This window comes from Felis catus, chromosome B2 (genome assembly GCF_018350175.1).
Source record: "Felis catus isolate Fca126 chromosome B2, F.catus_Fca126_mat1.0, whole genome shotgun sequence".
Lineage (NCBI taxonomy): Eukaryota > Metazoa > Chordata > Mammalia > Carnivora > Felidae > Felis > Felis catus.
In genome coordinates this window covers 141123849-141145315 of record NC_058372.1, presented here as the reverse complement: position 1 = coordinate 141145315, position 21467 = coordinate 141123849, and the positions used below count along the sequence as shown (strand labels likewise).

Sequence of the window (21467 nt, the reverse complement as noted above, 5' to 3'; positions counted from 1 at the left end):
AATGTACTGTTAAAAGTGCGAGAGAATGGAGAGCGAGTCTGCTTGAGGGGGGAGGGGGTCAGCGTGATAGTGTAGTTCAGCGAAGATTTCTTTGCTGGGCTGTGGCCTCAGGAACCCGTGGGGGGCAGGCCCTGGGACCTGGGAGCACTGGTGCTGAGTGAAGGCTCCACACATAGAAACTACCAGACCTCAGCTCATTCACCTCTTTCTTTTCCCATCCTCTTCTCCACAAAGCAAAGATTATCACCTCTAATATGGTCTGCTTGAGGAGTGGTTGCTAGGGTTCAAGGGCATAAAGTATGTAAAGTATTGCAAACACAGAGTCAAAATGGTAGGGGTTAGATACCTGAGGGGCGAGTAAGGCAGAAGAGAGGACAGCGTGCACACGGCACAGCCAGCCAGAGAGCAAACGATCTCCAGATAAGTCACGGAGGAGCTCTGTGTGGCTGTGACGGGGCCCCGGGGGAAGAGGTCAGACCTGCATGGTCTCGTGTTCCAGGCCGCCAAGTGTAGGGTTTATTTGGAAGATAAGGAGGAGCTTCCCCAGGTTTTCCAGCAGAAACTGGATTTGACTAGTAAAAATATCAAAAGCAAATACTTAATATTTACTACGTGCTAAGCTCAGTTCCAAATTCTTTGCATTAACTCACTTGATCCTTGTATCAGGCCCAAGAGGTCCCTATTATTACACTGCTCATTTTAGAGATGAGGGACCTGAGGCACGGGACGTTGGGGAGCTTGTCTCGAGGTCATGTGCCCGACAGGCAGAGGAGCCACGGTTTGCACTCAGGTGGTCTGTGTGTGCAGTTCAGAGTCCAGGCACATCACACTGCCGTGCAGCCTCTCAGACGCTTAAGGAAAAACCACGTATCATCACGTAACGTATCATCACGACAGGAAAACCAGGTTTTCTTAAGCCCACACATGTAAAGCAGCATGACCTACAAATCCACAAGAGATCCGTGGACTTTCAACACTGACTGGGTACTTGCTCTCTGTTAGGTGCATCACATGAGCTTTCTTATTTGGGTGTCGTGAAGAGTGTTATTTATTGCAGATGGTACGGAAGCCACCATGCACAAGGACCATGGGGCCGCCACACTCTCTGTAAAGGGTTGGGCAGTAAATAGTTCAGACTGTATGGGGAAGACAGTCTCAACTCAACTGCCTCTGTGGCTCCGACGTGGCCAGAGGCGCTGTCTCCACAAATGGAAGTGCCTGTGTTCCAATAAAACTTTATTTACAGACACAGGTGGTGGGCCAAAGTGGGCCATAATCTGCTGGCCCCTGCTATAGACCAATCTTGGGACAAACTAATGAAGTGCTCCACCAGCACGGAAAGCGACTTGTTAAAGCCAGCATTTCTTTGACCCCGGATGTCCTCTGGAAGGCTAAAGAAAGCCTAAAGAGGAATAACAGAGGAAGGCACTAGCAGTTGAAGGAACTGGAAAATGGAGAGAAAAACAAAAGAGAATAGAGGGAACAGGAAAGGTTTGATGTAAATTACTTCAGGACCACCGAGTTACATGCGGGTGGGTCTTTTATGGCCAGCTCCTCAAATTTAAACTGCCTTCTCGTAAGACGACACTCTGCCTTTGCAGAAACAAACGTATGCTGTTTCCAAGTAAAAGGTAAAACATTCACTGTTTATCAATTTCAAAGTTCTTTATAAAAAGTTCTTGTTTCAGAGTCTCCCACCCCACAGGACCCCACATAAGGTCCCCGTCTGTCTTCCCGTCACAGCATCTTGGTGGAAAGGGCACCTTATGCCTCCCCGGCTTGTGAGGGACACGGCGCGGTGGGCAGGCTGGCGTCCTGCCTCTTCCCACGCCTTCTCAGAGCGCAGTCCTCAGAACGCGTCTCTGGGGGCAGAATTAAGATTTCTCCTCTCCGCCCTCACTGACCTCACACGCCCTCACTTCCAGACAGCCCGATAACATCAGTGAAGACAGGGCTCTTTTTTGGCTCTTGCTTTTATTAAAAATAAATCAACTCATTCACAGCTCGAATGCAAATGAAATTAATTCACATACTCATTCGATTACCAGTTCCCACCCTCCCCCAACACTTGGTAAGTGACTCATTTGGTAAGAAACCTTACTCAGTGAAAACATATGTACCCTTTGCTTTCGAAGGAAATGAAATAACACTTTAATCTTGTTTTAGAAAACAAGCATTTAGACATGCTTATCTCAGACTATACCCACAGTGCGGTTTTATTAGAGAAGAAGGTTCCTGATTTTGTTGAACTCTGCTTATGGGGGGAACAGAGAAATTCTGTCGCCCTGGGTTCCTGTACTCGGGGTTTAACTGGCAGGCAGGAGCTGTACTTTAATGATCCCAAAGGAAAGAAAGGATGGCGAAGTTCGGTTACCCCGGACCCGACCTCATCTATCTCATTCGTGGCGTGTGGGAAAAAGAGCTGTGTTTCCGTGGCTTTGCTCAATTCAGCAGCCAGGCGGCGTCCTGCCATCGGGCGGTGGACGCGCTGGACCACAACCACCAGGCACACCCAGACATGCACGCAAAAGCACTTGTGCTTAGAAAGGCCCGTTGAGTACCGGGCTCCCAATCTAATTTTCCTCAATCAGTTGGGTTGATTCCATGAATCGGCACTCAAAAGCACACGTCAAGGGAATATGTTCTAATTATAGAGGCCTCTACTTGGTGGAAGAAATACAAAGTCCCCTTTTCTTCTCCTTGAAACTCTAAAGACTTTCCTCATTAAACTCACATGCCTGGATAAAAATGCTTTCTAAAGGCTTTAAATGGCTTAAGAGGCAGCGATGGACAAAGCGCAGGCTCTAGAATTTGGGTCTGAATAGCGGCCTGACCGTGGACAAGTTACTTAACCTGTCTGCACATCAGTTTTGCCATCTGTAAAGTAACGCGAGTAATGGGGAATAGGTATGGAGGGACAAGGACAGCGCCGAGCACGGAGTCCCCTAATAAACGACAGTTGTTACTACCGCCATCATCATCGACGCTCGTAACACCCTCAACGGCCACTGATCATTGATGATCTTGTCCCCATAATCTTTTAAAAATGCGTGGAAGGAGTGAAAAAAGGATTAATGCCCCCGCCTTGCCCACTCGATAACGTATCTTTCTCCTCCAAATAAATAAAAACCAAACACGTGAGCCAAGCAAAATATGAGAGGAAAAGCCAGGAATGAGAAGTGCAATCTTATTTCCATGTTTCTCTAATAGATTAGTAATTTGTTGGCACTGGCTTTGACAGAAAACAGATGGATCCAGCATTAAGCACAATGAAGGCAGCAGATGCTGGTCCAGCCCACCTCAGCTGGACGGGTCTGGCAGCCAAGTCCGAGAGCTCACAGTTTTCAAGTGGGTTCATCTTGGCACACCAGCTTTGGAAAATCGGTCACCAAATAAATTCAGATTTCAACCTACCGGGAGTTATAGTCAAGCGCCAGAGAGGGGAAGCGGGAGCTAGACTCTATTCAAGTCACCATGATTATTTCAGGGGAAGCGCAGATAATTCTGTACCTGACTCTGGGATATTTAAATTTGCTACTTACAATCAATATTCCAAGCTTAGCGCTTTTCTTGAACTATTAAGTGTTTCCACTCACATACGAAGTTTTGCTTCTCCGTTTCACCATTCAACAAATTATTTATGAGTAACTTTTACAGGCAAGGCTCTCCATTGTTCCCCCATGCTGTGGAGGATACAATGGTGCCCAAGTCACAGACCCGACACTTTACCCCGAGCAGGAGAAAATAAAATGATAATTAGCGATGTATTATGATAAACGTGTTTGTGAATGAGGGCTAAATGCGCATTTACCTCGTTGTTTAGTGAGTAACGTTCGCTACTTTTTGCAGCTATCTACTACATAATATGATTTTAGGTCATGTCTAGAGATAGAATTTACACACAATAACAATCCTATTGTAGTTCCATAAGCACCACCATGTGGGTTATTTCTACCATGACGAAAAAACCCTGCCATTTTGTGGTCATTCTCACTCCCTCCCCCTCGTGGGAACCACTGATCTGATTTCTGTTCCTCCAGTTTTGCCTTCTCCACGATGTCATATAGAATCATACAGCATGTGGTCTTTTTGTGTCTGGCTCCTTTCCCAAAGCACCACGCTTTTGAAATTCATCCACATTATTGCACACATCAGTGGCTTGTTCCCTTTTGTTGCTGAGGAGCATTCAATTCTGTGGACATTTGAGTTGTTTCCAGTTTTTGGCGATACGAACAAAGCCGCTAACATTTGCACACAGGTCTTTGTGTGGACATAGGTTTCATTTCTCTTGGCAGAACCCTAGGGATGAGAGAGTGCCAGGTTGAAGGCTAAGTGCATGTCGGGCTTTTGAAGAAACCCTACCACAAAATGTGTAAGTTCAAAAAAAAAAAAAAAAGTAGGAGTTCTAATTGTTCTACATTGTTGATATCGCCAACGAAAAAAAAAAATTAGCGGGGCGCCTGGGTGGCTCAGTCGGTTAAGCATCCGACTCTTGGTTTCGGCTCAGGTCATGATCTCATGGTTTGCGAGTTCAGGGTCCGCATCGGGCTCTCTGCTGTCAGCACAGAGCCTGCTTCGGATCCTCTGTCCCTTCCTTGTTCTGCCCCTCCCCTGCTCTCTCTCTCTCTCTCCCTCTCAGAAATAGACATTAAGAAATAGAATGATTTTGAGCATTTTTCACATGCTTATTTGCTGGTTACCATATTTCATAAGATCCTTTCTGTGTTAAAAAAAAAAAAAAAGTTCTATTTCAAAAACCTTTCAACCCCACCTTTTTACACAGGCTGATCACACAATGCTGCTCTTTGGGCACCAACTTGGAGAAAAACTGACCGAGTAGATAGGAAGACCACAAGTGCAGGTTCAAAATGAAAGCTGACTTACCCCCAGTTGCATTAAATCCTACCACGGGTGGGAATGAATACTTTGTTTTTGGAATCGATACGTATGGGTACCATATTTTTTCCCTAAGTCAACATGCATTTTCAAGTCTTCACCATGTAAGAGAAGTGACCATATTGCACAAAGCTCAGAACAGAGGGGGAAAGGCCTACTACCTTACAGTGTGGGTTCAGAGTTTCACTTTTGGTAGTTTTTTCTCCATATGTTGCAAAAATGGACCCCTTCAAAAATTTAATTATACAATAATGCAAGTTCAGTACAGTGAGTACAAGAGCAGAGAGAGAAACAGACAAAGGTGATCCTTCGTTTCACCTCCCAAAGGTAATTTTTTTTTTTACTGATTTTTAAAAAAAATTTTTAACGTTTATTTATTTTTAAGAGAGAGAGAGAGAGAGAGAGAGAGAGAGACACAGGGCGCCTGGGGCTCAGTCGGTTGAGTGTCTGACTGCCTCAGATCATGATCTCACGGTCCACGAGTTCGAGCCTCACGTTGGGCTCTGTGCTGACTGCTCAGAGCCTGGAGCCTGCTTTGGATTCTGTGTCTTCCTCTCTCTCTGCCCCTCCCTGCTGGCACTCTCTCTCTCAAAAATAAAATAAACATTAAAAAAAATAATAAAAAGAGAGAGAGAGAGAGAGAGAGAGAGAGAGAGAACACAAGAGGGGGAGGGGTAGAAAGAAAGGGAGACACAGAATGTGATGCAGGCTCCAGGCTCTGAGGTGTCGGCACAAAGCCCGACATGGGGCTCAAACTCATGAACTGTGAGATCATGACCTGAGCTGAAGTCAGACGCTTAACCAACTGAGCCACCCAGGCGCGCCCCCTAAATAGTTCTTAAGGGCCTCTTATGTGCTAGCTCTGTGCTAATGGCTGGGGATTCAGCAGCGAATGAAGGCAAAAAGCCTACATTCTGGTGGCACAACACAGGCAAAGGAGCAATCCTAGAAGACGTCGTATGGCTCTAAGTGCTCTGAAGAGAGATAAAGGGAGATTTATACAGCGTGGTGAGGGAGGTGTCCGTGGGAAGGCGACTGAGGAGAGCCACTCCCGGGAAAGGAGCTGTGCGTGTGTTGGTGGCCTCTCAGCAAGGAAAAGTGGATCCTCAGAGAAACAACGATCACTGAGGCTGACATCACACACAGGCCCAGAAGACATACGGGCACAGTCAGATGCCAGTATCGGGCTCCAGGGCAGTGAGTGAAGGAGAAGGCATAGGCCCTCAAATAGTACGGGTACAACTGTCTGCTACGTGTGACCTTCAGAAAGCCACTTGTTACTCCCAAGGTCAGTTTTCTCATCTGTAAAAAGGGTATAATACAGGATCAGCTATCTTACGTGGTTGCTGTGGGGGAAAAATGATAATAACTAACTACTGTTGGACAAGGACAGTCCATAAATAGAATCTTTCAAGGAACACAGAGAAACTATTCCAATATTAATAGGTTTTTAATCAGTGAAATTATCTTTTTATGTATGCATCATATGTGTAATTTTATTTTCACGATGCACAGATATTCAAATTTATTTCTCAAACCGAGTATAAGAAAAAGCACTTACATTAAAAATGTAAAAAGGTATGACCTCAACTCAGTAGCCAAATTTAGTATAAAACAGTGAAATCTCTCTGGTAAGAAATGAAAAAGTGTCAGAGTCACCGCTGTCACACATTGCAAACGCACCTCTGCCCTCCCCTGGGCTCCAGAGTCCTTGTGCCCTGGGCTCGCAAGCGTCGAACAGCGCCCCCTGGAGGGAGAGCGCTTGCCTGCTTCCCCTGATGGCTGAGGGACTCCGATCTGTCACCTGGGATTCAATAAGGCCATTTCTTTTCAGATGTTTGAAAAAAGGGCAGAGCTGTGAGCCCTGGGAAAAGGCTAAGATGTAAAGTAAAGCTGAATGTGCACATCCTGTGTCTCTACAGTGCTGTCCATGGCTGTCGTGACCAGGACCTGTAGCGGAGGGCCAGCCCACCGGGATGAGACGAGCTTACTCAGCAAGGGCAGTGCCTCGCGGCACTCCTGAGTGCTGTTGATTTTAACTGGCAAGGTAAAATAGTTTCACACCAGTCCAAATTACAGCTGCTTTGTGTTTTTCTTTTCTTTTTTAAATTTTTCCTTTTTTAAATTTTAAGTGGTTTAAATTCCCAGGTTTTGATAAAATTGTGACGATCATCAGTCCGTTGAGAAAAATTCATGCATAAACCTTGTAATGCGAAAGCTGAATTTGAGCATCGAAAGAAGAGGGCGTTAACGGTCTTTTGCTATAAATGACCTACTTCAATTTCTGTTTTCTTCCCCGGTCTTGGTGAGATGAAGATTTGGAATATTTCTTTCACAACAAAACAACATGGAATACGGAACTGAACACGTGCTGGGCACTGCAGATTTAACCATAAAATAAGGTTACGGTAATAAACTTGTCACACGCAGCACAACCGGATTCCAGGGGAAAAGAAACCGAGTTAACCAAACGGAGGGATCTGCACAGAGACCAGCCTTCCGAAAGCCAGAGAAGAGGATGTCGTCAGTCTGCAGCACTGTCCAGGGGGACGTGTGAACCCATGTGGCAGACACATTTCACCTCTGTGGGAGAGAGGCTGACTTCAGCTTAATTCAATAATAAGACTGCGATTCTGGACTTGCAAGAGCGGAGACCGACATCCTGGGTCATGGTGACACTAAGGTCGCTACTACAGGTACTGAGTGGACTGCTCCCTACTAACATGTATTCTTCCTCTGCAGCTGAAACGGTTGTAAGATGATCAATGTGTAATTTGCTAGTTTGGAACTGCATTCATTTCAACTAGGTATGATTTGGAGTTTTCTGAATTCATCGAGAAACATATGTTAATGAAAGGAGAAGGAATATTTCAAATGGCATCTATTTTAGAAAAAAAAAACCCTTTAACTTCTTTGGAGAAAATACCTTAAAAAATTCTTTTTGATGTTTATTTATTTTTAAGAGACAGAGATCAGAGCATGAGCAGAGGAGGGGCAGAGAGAGAGGGAGACACAGAATCCGAAGCAGGCCCCAGGCTCCGAGCTGTCAGCACAGAGCCCGATGCGGGCCTTGAACTCATGAACCAGGAGATCATGACCTGAGCCGAAGCTGGACACTCAACCAACTGAGCCACCCCGTGCCCCGGAATAAATACCTTTTATCAAGTAATTTAGAAACAAAAGGCCCATCAGACTCATCTGATTGAAAGTTCCCTGCTTCCTAAGACCCACACTATACAAATTAAGGCATAAACCCAGGCCTGCTTCAGGGTACTGCTATTTAGAGCAAAATTAAGGCTAGACCCCCACTGCCTGCAGTGACAAATGTGCAAAAAGTATTTGTGGACAGTCCGTGTGACAGACACTTTTATTTTTTTTTTAATTTTTTTTTTTTAACGTTTATTTATTTTTGAGACAGAGAGAGACAGAGCATGAACGGCGGAGGGTCAGAGAGAGGGAGACACAGAATCTGAAACAGGCTCCAGGCTCTGAGCCGTCAGCACAGAGCCCAACACGGGGCTCGAACTCAAGGACCGCGAGATCATGACCTGAGCTGAAGCCGGCCGCTTAACCGACTGAGCCACCTAGGCGCCCCAACACTGTTTTAGAGAACACAAAAACAAGACAGTCTTTGTTCTTAAGAAACATGAAGGCGAAATTTGTTTCAGCAATCTTTCCCCCAAATTCATTTATTAATAATTAACGTGTCAATTACATAATTCCATTCTATTTATTAAAGCAAGTCTCACGGCCCTACTTGCAAACACCTCGTAAGGGTAGTTATTATATGTGCTTGCCTGAAGGTAGAAAAGTGCTATTTCATAAAATACACTGCAATTAGACATTTTCACACATTTAGATTGGACTCATTCCATTTGCATATGTAATAATGCAGACTTTAGTAATATACATTTCTAAAAAATTTCCTTCTTCACTTCATAGAAACTTTTTTCTTAATCTCTAGTATCTTTGATGTGTTTCCAAGCCTGAATTCCCCAAATGCTCCTTGTTCCTTGAAGGCAAGTAGTTTGTCTTTTGGTTTCCCCAGTGGCTTTCTGAATGAATGAACCAGCAAGGAGGGTACATCTATGGCGTGGGAAATAACACCCCAGTGACTATGTAAGTGGCCTCTGAAATCTCCCTTGGTTTGAACCCAGGCTCTGCCACCTACTAGCTGTGAGATCGTGGGTCAATTACTTAACCTGCTCATTTGCAAATGGGGACAATGTGAGAGCTTCCCATTAATTAAGAAAATGGGTGAGTCTGCCCAAATTTGAATCCTGGCATGACCGTGGCGTATCCTGGTCAAGCTGTCTCTGTTTCTCCATCTGTCCAGGGGTAAATGGTACCCGTCCCATAGTATGCTGTAAGGATGAAGTGAGTTAATCTATGGAACACACTTCAAACAGGACCCAGGGCACAGTAATGGATGTCGGTTGCTACTACTAAATAACAATTTTGCAGAAGTCGTTTCTGACAGTAAGAAGACTTAAAAAAAGATCGTAAGGTATTTTCCTCTGAGATCTCTTCAAAACAAAACCAACAGAGAAGACACTCATCCAGTTAGGAACAGAAACAGAAGATGAAAATAATGGCCTCTGTGGCTCACACACAAGTGATTCTTTTCAGAGATGTTAAAACACGTAGCATGAAAATGCATGCTGAATGTCTGATGACTAATTTGAGTAGCTAATTAAGACAAGGTAGAATAAAATACTTATTTTGGGTCCAGTTTAAAAAGATCAAGTTTAAAAAGATCAACAAAGAGAGAAATGCAAAGGTAAGGACACTTACTGAATTGAGTAATTGTGTTACAAGCGCTAATTTCCTGTCATTTAGTGCTTGCTGGGGAAAGGAGAATACAATAAGGAAAGGCAAACAATTCGGAGCTGAAGGCAGAGTCCCAGGACACTGATTTTCAGCACACGGCATTTGGAGCCAGTCAAAGAACCCAGGAGGAGGCACAGCTCGGGGTGGACACGAGCAAGCTATCACTCGGGAGAAGGAATGACAGAGAGGACAAATCTGAGGGCACCTGTTTTCAAAATGAAGAAGTGTTGAGTATGGAAATGATCTTCCGTATTCTAAATGGTTTCTAATATCAACCTGAACTCAGTATTTATGCCTGAAAATAAATCCCTTCTTGACTATATAACCAAAGTGTGATGTGGTGGGTCCAGTGGGCCGCATGGACATAAAAGGCTTCAGACAAGAAGCAAGATTTACTCTTGTAGATTATTAGAATTGTAAGCAAATTCTAAAGTAACACGATCTAATTTTCTCATTTTCTAGAGGAAAGGTAATTCCCAAAGAGTAAGCAATTTTCCAAGGACACTCAGCAGTTTGGATGAGAACCCTCACAGGTTCAGTGTTCTTAAATTATGAATCTTAATGTTCAATTATTCCGGAAAACTGAGGGTTTTACTCGGAGAAGAAATCCATTCTATAGAAATTGCCTTTCCTGCTATTAACTCCAATAGCATAAACACTTTCTTAGCTCTTCACAAAAGACTCCTCAGACAGTCAAGGTTCCATCTTCCCTTATTATGAGAACAGTAGAGGATGAGGTTGCAAGAGTGAATTATTTAAGAGAAGACAGACCAATTTTCAAGATTACAAGAAGCCCTTGTGAGTGTTAGCGGTCAAGTCCCAGACCTTTAGCCACTCCCAATTCTGGGAGCACAAGCCTGACCTGTCTCCAGTTACATGCTGAGCACAAGCCCACATTTTCTGTGTATATCACAACTTACAGACTGCTTTTCTAACTTTCACTAAAGTTTCCTTCTTTTCACAACAGCCAAGGAAGCCTTGAAGACGCCCGCTGAGCAGAGTTGGTGAGCGGGTGTGCTCTCTCACAACCGGGTGACTCACTGACCTGCCCTAGGTCAGCAACAAACTTCTTCCTGCCGCAGCTTCCTGGGGCTGACAGGGAACAGGGCAGACTTACTGTCACCTGGGACCTGAACTCCTAGGGCCTACTGAAATTAAGATCTTGGAAAACCATTAATGATATGGTGTGAAGGGAATCAAGCAAAACACAAAGTCTATATCCACCCTGACTACATGCACGTGTTGACAAAGGCCGGAAGGGGCCAAATAAAACTTTTTTTTAAAGTTTATTTATTTTGAGAGAGAGAGAGAGAACAAGCAGGACAGGGGCAGAGAGAGAGGGAGAGAGAGAATCCCAAGTAGGCTTCAGGATCTGTGCTGAGCCCAATGCGGGGTCCGATCCCGAGACTGTGAGATCATGACCTGAACCGAAATCAAGAGTCGGATGTTTAACCGACTGAGCCAGCCAGGGGCCCCTGTTTTGGGTGTTCTAACATAGTTTCCCTAACAACAGAGATAGTTGGAATGTAAAATAACAAAGCAATGTAAGGCAAGGAAGCAATGTTATACTGGGAATATTGAATATTGAGTAATATTATCATCTTTCAGAAAGAGATCTTCCAAGATAAGATAGTATGTTGATAACTCAATTTTCAAACCGTGAAATACTATAAACAGAAAGAAAGCGTTTTTCTGAGAAAAACCAGGTGAGAAACACCAGGTGAAAAGCCAAGAAGGTGCTAAGGCCTCATGGAATCATCTAGCTCTGCTAGGCACACACTCAATGGCTGGAGAGGCTCAACGAACCCCAACAGAGCTCAATGGTTTGCTAAACAGACACAAATGTCTTCAGAAAATAAAACTTTACTTAACAGGAGGAGACCTGACTTTGTTGTTGTTTTACTAGAACCTCCTAGTGGGCATTCATCATCTCCACTTGGAAAATTCCTGATATTTTCAGAAGTGAGGAAACTCTGGGAATTGTGCCAGATTATCTCATTCTCTCTAAATTATCCATTAATGTCTAAGTTAAATAAACAAAACATAAAGAAGGTGCTAAATTCAAATGCCTGGTTGCCAAAAGTGACTTAGAAAAAATATGTATCAGGTTAAAAACCTTGATAAAAGGATTCTACATGTACATGAAAAAACATACATCAGTTTCCAGGAAGGCAGATGTAAACAGTGCATCTTGGCATAGTCTCATTTATTTTTCCACTCGTCTTATCTCCCCTCCCCCTTTTTAAAAGACTTTACTTTTAAGTAATCTCTACACCCAACGTGGGGCTAAACTCACAACCCCAAGATCAAGAGCTGCACGCTCCACGGACTGAGCCAGCCGGGTGCCCCCTTATCTTCTTTTTTGAAAGACATGCCCATTTCAGGCTTTGTTCTATCTTCTAAGAGTAAGACCAGTAATGACTGAAAAAATGAGAACTACTATTTATCAGATACAGCACTTTGGAGACAAACTGGGAGCAGGTGTAATGGGACGACATCCTTCTGAGTAGCGAGCACATTGTTAAGGGGGCACAATCAGAATTCAACATAATGAAACCCAAGTTTTAAATCAGAAACTTTTTGAGGACAAGGCCTGTGTCTATTTCTCAACGAGCATTTCAAACTACATCACAGAAACTAAGATTTACTCCTTCATTAATAACACACATATTAAGAGCATTTACCACAGTGTCTGATGCATGAATGCTTAATGAACACTTGCTATAATTATTCTTCCCATCATGATGGGCAACTGAAGGACTGTGGGTTTGCATTAACCTCACCAACCTGCCGGGTAACAAATAATGGGATCTTACAAGATGTTTATAATATGAAGACCTCGAAGGACTAACATATTAACAAAACCTCTACAGCCTACTGCGATGCATTTTTGAGAAACGTCGTTTACCTTGTGGTCCATACTGGCTCATCTGCGGACCATAAGTCCCACTTGAGTTACTCTGCTGAAAGCTACTGATTCCAGGATGCATCTGGCCTCCAGGAGAAGGATGAGGCGACATGGATGGTCCTGTCTGTTGAGGTCCATATTGAGACATCTGAGGGTTTCTTTGTGTGCCTGCCATAAAACCTAGGTGGGAAATAAATGGAAATATGTAAGTGTAGGTGACAAAACGGACATGGGATTGTGTGGAAGGTGGACAGGAAGAAGACTGGCACTGTGAGACTCCCCTAAAGAAACATCTAAAGGTATTTCAAACCCAAAGTGGGGGATCTGGAAGGGTCCCCTGGGTCTCCCCTAGTCCTAACTCGGAACGCCCATTAGAGTTCCCGGGAACCCAGTGGATCGTGAACTAGGGAAAGGAGAAGAGGGAGGAAGGGCGAGCAAGCTTAACCTCTCTTGGAGATGAGGCCCCTACCAAAAGCCACAGGAACACCCAGGACCCTCTTATCCTGAGAGCCTTCCATTCCTGCCAGGCTGATCTCCGGGATGCATGTCTCCCGCCACCCAAACATCCTGCCCTTCTTCTCAAGGCCAGGCCAGTACCTTTCTCTCCTCTGCACGGAACTGTTCTGCCCCCCTGGTCTCCTGAGCAGCCACTGTTCACCTTGACTCCTAAGCGCTGCAGACCTGAACCCTGATTCAGACCACCGCTTACAGGTCTGCTGTGAACAACGGGCGGGTCTGAAGTGGATCCTGCTGTTTCAGAACCCTGACTTCCTCCCGTAAACCTGCCAATGGCAACGGCACTCACCCACTGTCCCCGCCAGGCGCCAGCCCCCACCCGTTTCCTAGGTGTGCGCCCATCCTGTTGCCTCCGCTCCCCTCCATTTCTCCAGAAGCTTGGCCAGCGCTCATATCCCCCTCCCCCAACACTCATCTCCAAGCCTCTGCGCCACCCACCCCTGCTTTGTTCCTTCCGCCTCACTTTCACAAAGCTGCCAGAACCATCTCTCAGGAATAAAAAAAGAAATTAGAGCATATCTTTCCTGCACGAAAGCCCTCAAGGCTTTCCTGTGAGCCCGGGAACCAAATGCAAACCTCTGACCATGGCCTGCGGGCTCCTCTGTGGTCAGGCGTCCGTTAGGGTCTCACTCCAACCCCATTTCCTATGGCTCCGGGCAGCTACAAAGCATGGCTCCCGAGAATGTTCTCCCACCTGCCGATGCCTTCTCCTCTCCAGGGCTCTTCCCCGGTGGCCCACCCTGACGCGGAACCACCCTGGCCATTTCTCACTCGTGTTTCTTCACGGCACTTCTCATAACCTGCAATCGTTTCCCCGTATTTTCAACTCACTTAGCCTCTCTCCCCCCGCTAAAAATCGGCTCCATGAGGGCAGGGATCATGTCTGTCTCAGTGCTGCATCCAAAGTGCCAGCAGAGTCTGGCACGTGGTGGGGAACTATTTATTGAATGGATGATTATTAAATTCCTCATGCGCCCAACAGAGCGCAGAGCACAACAGAGTAGGTGCTTAGCAGGTAGCTATCCAAATGGATGAAGAAAATACATCTTTAAATTATGCAGGACCATAACGTCAAGGTACATCCAGTCATCAGCAATTCGGGCAAATATAAACAAGCATGTAGAATGAACTGTGAAAGACTCATTTAGACAGAGTAGCCCAAATCAAGACATGTATCTAAAAAAAAGCTAATACCGTCAAACTAACATACTAACAAAGGGCTGTCTGAATAACAGCTCCAGGAACCCAGGAGCTTGGGTTAGTCAGAGGTCTCATGTGTCAGGAGAAGGCTCTAGTTTCCTGCAGAGTGCGCAGGCGGGAGTGGGGTGGGGGGGTTGGGGGGAGGCACGGGAAGAACCCAGGACAGTAGCTTCTAGAGAGAGTCTACTGAGGCAGCTGGAGGGAAGACGATGCCCGGATCCAACACCAGCATAAACATGGGGGGATAAATGAGGCAGGACATTTACCGAGGTCATGGTTTATATTTCAGCTAGGAAAAAAAAAAAAAAGATCTTTCAACATTGCTTCATCTTAAGAGACAGAATAAAAGTAAGAAGAGCTATTCCATTTATTTATAAAGATAAGTCTTATGAAATTGGGCTCAACTGGCAGCTCCTAGATATAAATCATCATAGAAAATGTTTGCTTTTTCAAATCTGAAAACAAACAGAAATCAGAGCACTAAAATTACTATAAATGATTGCATCTTAAGATGTTTCATGAAATATTTATCTAAGCTTTACTATAAAATTCTCGAGAGTTTCATATAGAGTCCTGTTTAATAAAAAATGTGTTTAAATTCCATACAGATTGTGTGGGGTTTTCTTTCTTTCAGAGAATGGCCGCTGTCTTCTTCATTAGTTCAAGAAAATAACACAGGTCCTTTTCTGGGGCATTAAATTTCACTTCAACCATGAAAGTGTCCATGCTGAAGGATTTAGGACCTCTGATAATATAGTACATCCTCAGGTTATTGCTACCTCTGGGACACTTAATAGGCTTAAGGTTTGTTCAAATGAGTTCTAAGAATTCTTACCCGGGCAAGTTATTTCTTTATTTCTGACTGTTTACTCAGTCCTTAAAAATATAGATGCCACATTCCACTTGAATTCCCTCACTCATCACTGGCATTTTGCAGAAAATCAAGTTTGCGAAAGGATTCCAAGAGACGAGGAACACTAAAACAAGTTCGAGCAGATCGTGTCACGACATCAAGTTCCACAACGCAGACACAAGGTCCTAGGGGTATGGAATCCACCTCCTTCCACAGAAATTACAATTGGAAATCTATTTTTTTCTGTGGATGATTTGCAATGGCAACGCTTACAAAAGCGTCCTGAAATCTTATTTGAGGTTTTCGGAGAGACTCCTCTCTTTCCACGTGTTCCCCAAGATGACAGAAGAAGAAGGTGACATCACTTGCGTGTCTCCCTTCTTAGCTGTGGTCATCTAATGGCACTCAACTGGGAACACGAGGCTGAGACTACGGTCTGGTTTGCGTCACTAGCTCAGACTCTACTAGGAGAGACGGATACGTAAATAAACACATTTACAAGCCTATACTGATCGAACGAGCTTTGTGACCTTCAGCAAATCCTAATTTATCCAAGTCTCATCTTAAAATGAAGAAGGGGCTGCTGTAGGATCAACTGGGACAGTGTGTGAAAATGTTCTGTACTGTGAAATGCGATACAGACAAGGGATCTGATGATACTTTTCTGGTTTATAAAGTGCCACAAATATCTTTTAACTCCTGAACACCTCATATACGCAGATGTCCTTTCTAGCTAGAATGAACAAGCTCGTTTTTACGCATTTGTTTTTTATTTAAATGCGTGGAATCTATGTTACTCCAGTACTTGCATAACTTTACAAACTCCAAATACGATAGGAAATTTTAAGACGGTATACAGTTGTCTCCCTTTACCTGCGGGCCTACGTTCCCAGACCCCCCAGGGGACACCTGAAACTGTGGATAGTGCCAAATCCTATGTATACGATGTTTTTTCCTATGCAAACATACCTATGATAAAGTTTAATTTGTAAACTGGGCACAGTAAGAGATTAACAGCAATAACTAATATAAAATAGAACAATTTTAACAATACACTGTAATAAAACCTATGTGAACATGGCCTGTCTCTCAAAATACCGCACGACACCCGTGCTGCTCCTTCTTGGGATGATGTCAGGTGACACCGTACCTACACTAGGAGACGAAGGGAGGTGAAGGACGCAGGTGTCGTGACATGGCGTTAGGCTGCCACCGACCTTCTGGTCATCAGAAGGAGGACCATCCGCTTCTGGAGTGTGGCTGACTGCAGGCAGCTGAGACCCAGGCAAAGCAAAACCACTGATGAGAGGTGGTGGTGGGGGGGGGGAGTTCCGTATCCCCATCTCTTACCGCTGAGTTCCCCTTGCCAAGTGCAAATGGTTTTTAATGTATGCTTTCAGAGGTGTTTTATAATTTGTGTTTGATTCTGTATTTCTCTTGCCGTGAGGAAAGGTGAACATTTTGTTTAATAGCTGTTTTTAGTTCCTTTTCTAGAACTATTTATGTCATTCGCCCACCTTTCTGTTAGTCACTCTGTCCTGACTATGGAGTATTTCATCTTGTGGATACAGCTCCTATTACGAAACAGTTGTGTGGCTCACCGAAGCTCTTGCACCCGCAATCCAGGGGAGACGGGGGCCTCCGCTGACGTTAGACCACAGACTGTCTCAGCAGGAGAGCGAGACGATCGTCAGACTTGCATTTCTAGAGGCGACTGTGCTAGAACCTGCAGCATGAAGAAAGGGCTGCAGGGCAGAGAGGCTAGAACAGAAGCCCGGAGGCCAGTGACGAGGCAGGCAAAGTGACCCATGACAGAGAATCACAATTAAATGCCCGCAGCAGTCCTACCGGAAAGGCTTCCACTGTGCACAGAACTGTATTTTCAAAAGGCTACTATCACCGTCATCTAAACAAACTGATGAAAAATTTAAAGACAAAAGTTAGCTGAAAACGAAGAATTTCTTCCTTTCATCCTAAAGATAGAAACTCTGTGTGTCTACTATTTGTTTCCTGAACTGCAAATTAGGGACAATTGTGTCCACTGCATAGAGATGCTGTGGGGATTAAATGAGATAATACGTGTGAAAAACTTACCACGGGTGCCCAGAATCGTGGGCTCTCGGTGATTACTAGCTGTTGCTATTATCACACATCCACAGAAGGGGATCAAGACAGGCAGCATGCGAGGCAGCAAGGACACTGAGCTAGTGGCAGTCCTGGCCCTTTCAGGTCTGCTGGGCAGAATACGGCAACTAACTTAACCTTTCTGGCCTCAGTTTTCTCACCTGTTAACTGCGGAGGAGGAGAAGCATAAGACTTACAGGGGATACTTCTAGTTCTGGTTCTCAATTCTGGCTGAAAGCATTTTTTTTTTTTTCCTCTAGGAAAAATCTAATCAAGTTTGTAATTTCCATGTACGTTTATTTGGGATATTTCTTGCTTTGTTTTGATTTTAACCTTTATTTTGGATGAAAGAAATGTTAAAATGTTTCCAAAAAATCAAATTCCAACCAAGGACTGTCTACCTATTTATGGTGACATATTTGATTGTATTTTTGCTTCTTTTAGCAAGTTATTACAAAACGGCAGCTTGCAACGTGGTTTGTGAATAGGAAAACTGACAGCTGAGAGAATAAAGCTGGTTTTTAAAAAAGGTGTGAAGTTTTTCTAGTTAGAAGCCATCTGAATTTAGAAAACCAAACTTTCTAGTAAAGGAAATTTGGAAAGGATAAAATGCATTTCCTATATATTATCAAAATATATTTTATTATTAGATATACTATGGAATTGGATGTCCCAGGTAAGTATCTAATGTGGGGAAACACAAACTTTAGAAAAAAGTACTGGATGAGATTATTATTTACATTATATAAATTACTTATTGAAAAATCACAGAAACTACACATGAAAATATAACTTGTACATTTTATCCATACAATATACCCATAGGTTTATATAAATGAATTTAGTCTTTCTGAGTCCTTCATCACATGTGTATATAGTCACACACACTGGTACCACCACATTCCAAATGAAAAGAGACATACTTCTCACATGAAAACTCAGAGGTGCCCTTTCGGGAAAGGAAGGAAGGAAGGAAGGAAGGAAGGAAGGAAGGAAGGAAGGAAGGAAGGAAGGAAGGAAGGAAAAGAAAGAAAAGAAAGCAAGCAAGCAAAAGAGAGTAAAAGCTATACTCTCAGAGAAATGCAGTGTAATAGGAAACACACACACACACACACACACACACACACACTCTAAACCACCCCAAAAACGCTATACGAAGGCATGACTATCCTTTCCAGGGATGCCGCGAGCCCTTCCTTCACTGTGTGAGCTCTGTTCTCAGCGATCACACTGGCCCCTCAACCGCAACAGCGCTACACAAACCTTCTCCCAGCGAGCTCCAATGTTACTCTGGCGCTCGCGGAAGGTGGTAAGGGTGAGAGAGCATTGAAAGAAAGTACAAGATGGGATCCCTGTCCTGGAAAAAACTTCAAATTTGGTTGGGGAGCAAATAAAACCTATCAGCAGGGAACGATCATCAAGTGAGCTTCCAAAGCCACTGGGGCAGGTGCTCGGCCACGTGCAAGGCGCTGCTGGGGTGCAGGCAAGGAGGAGACAGAGTCTGCCCCCGTGAGGCTCACAGGCTAGTGGGAGACAGACATGCAACAAACGACTGGGCAAATGAAGAACCCAAGAAAAAGAGAAGTCCGGGTGCTATGAGGGTAGAAGAGGAGGACCCAGTTCAGACTGGGGAGCAGGAGAGTTTCCTTGAAAAAGTCCTATTCAGGTGGAGGCCTCAACGATGGGCAGGACTGACCACCTGACACCCAACACAGAAACAGGCGTGACCAGCAAAGCGGGCATCACAACGTACGTCCTCAGAAGCCACGGTGCCTGCGTTCAGCTGACTCCTACAGACACTGGGGCACCTTCACCCGGTTAGTCCTTTTCCCTGGTTAAACATTTTACCCCTTGCTCGAAGTCCTTCCTGGCCCACCTCGTAACGGCCAGCAAGTGGCCAGCACACAGGAAAGGGCAGCACCACCTCTCACGACGTCCAGCCCCCTCGGCCATCAACACCCATGTCCACGCTGTGTCCTTCTGCGTTTTCTTCCCTTCAGAAGAAAGAGATCTTTCACTCATACGCGAGGCCAGCACCTTCTCTTATGCTCTGAATCCCATCCTTCCTCATTTCTTCAGGGATCTGTCAATCGTGTTTGTTCAGAAACTAGACCCTGACTCTTGATTGCTTAACAGAATGAAGTCCAAACTTATTAGGTCAGCACATGAGTCTTTCCAAATTTGGCCTGACCTATTTCTCCAGCCTCATCACGTCTACACGGTCATCACGGTGTCCCCACTTGGTTTTGATCATTCAGATACCTTTTCCTCCCTGTAGGCATCAGGTTGCTTGAGACCTGCCAAGTCCTGGCATGTTCACTCACTTAACAAATATTTATTGACTACCTCTCATGTTCCAGACGATGTGCCATTCACTGTCAGTAACCGTTGACATTTAATGAACATATATTACGTGCTAATAGCTTTGTTCTACATTAGCTCATTTAAACTTCAAAACAACTATGGAGACACTGAGGCTTACAAAGTTTAATTCATGAACTAAAACATTCTTAACCACAATCCAGTTAAGAAATACTTTTTTTTGAAAAAAATTTTTAACGTTTATTATTGAGAGACAGAGTGTGAACAGGGGAGGGGCAGAGAGGCAGACACAGAATCTGAAGCAGACTCCAGGCTCTGAGCTGTCAGCACAGAGCCCGACGCGGGGCTTGAACTCACAAATGGCAAGATGATGACCTGAGCTGAAGTCGGACGCTCAACTGACTGGGCCACCCAGGCGCCCCAAGAAATACATTTTATATCATGATCCGATGTGTGTATGTGAACATGTGTCTATATATTCACAAGCAGGTTCACACACATACCATTTCACAAAACAATTTCTACCCTTCTTATGTGAAATGCACTCTGATATTTAAAACATTTATTTCAGTTAAAAAAAAAAAAACTCACTAAATGGGAGGCACCGTGTGAAAACAAGATGCTCGACTGTGTCCTCTACTGAATATGCTGTTTTCACAGCGTGCCCACAAGGCCATTCACCTCCATGTAACAGACTCTAGTCCTTCCTGGCCCTGCCTCCCGCTATCTTTGACGGCATTCCTTGGCCTTCCAGAAAGCACCACTCACGTCAGCCAAGGTAGAGCGGTTACCACGGTGCCATTGCTACTGGCTGGAGCGCCTGTTTCTCCCCCAGACTATGTACTGCGGCTTTAAAACACACTCTCTTCGCATCTGTCTCCTCAGCACCACGCGAGGTGCCTGGCACAGAATCGGAACCAAATACATGTTTTTTAATGAATAAGAAAACGTCTTCATTCAGAGCCCTGTTTACTTTTACTTTACAAGAAAGAGCTTAATAAATGTTATGGTCTGGCTCCTTAATTCATAGTATATTTGAAGAATTGTTTCCAGGGGAAGGAAGTCAGCTCTCCCAGGAAGGAATTACAGACAGCTGAAAGCCCAACAGGCAGAAAGCCTGGTTTTCTCCCACCTAAAAACCTGACAAATGCATCCACTCTCTCCATCTCCAGTGTCACTGCAAAGTCAAACTGTGGTTTTGCCACATATGGTTAGGTGCCTTTAAGCCAGCAGTTAGTGAGAAGCTAAGCCTCAGTTTCCATTTCTGAGACGTGTGGATGACAGGTGAGCCTACACTCTAAGGTGAGATGAGACGATGTTTTGTGTAGCAAGCAGCTAGTGCCTTCACACAGCACAGAGGCTCAATAATGTGATGGTTATTATTATTCGTATTATTTTTAATACAACCCACAATTTATTTCCTGTCTGAATGCCTCCAGGTTTCCAAACTAGCTTCCCTTTGCCAGGCTCCCCTAAAAACCATTCATCACGGTGGAGCCAGAGTGCTGCAAGTCCCTGGACCGTGGTTAATTCACCGAGGTGACAAGTGCCATACCCTGTGAGCCTCCCGGCAAACAGCCTGACGCCCCTCCCCAGGCAGCATACAGCTCTGTGTTGTTGTGCTGGGCCTGCTTGCTCTATGCCTTCTCCAACAAAGCCAGTTAGAGCTGATGGGTTGCTTTCCTCACCCAGTTGACTATCCAGAAAGCATTGCCCTTTTCCAGAGAGCTAGTTCCAGAAATAATTGGCCAGCCATGTTATTTGGCTCAGAAAAGCTACGCTTGTCAGTTTCAGGCCACTCAACAGAGAGCTACAGTA

General features: G+C 44.6%; 1 protein-coding gene across 10 annotated transcripts in view; it reads right to left on the bottom strand.

Annotated features, from left to right (window-relative positions):
• ARID1B (AT-rich interaction domain 1B) overlaps positions 1-21467 on the bottom strand; it is a 443873-nt gene that overhangs the window by 60662 nt on the left and 361744 nt on the right. For all 10 annotated transcript variants that reach the window (XM_045058284.1, XM_045058282.1, XM_045058281.1 and 7 more), the window contains one exon: positions 12635-12814. In XM_045058284.1, the coding sequence (XP_044914219.1) occupies positions 12635-12814 (180 nt within the window). The remainder of the gene's footprint in view (positions 1-12634; positions 12815-21467) is intronic.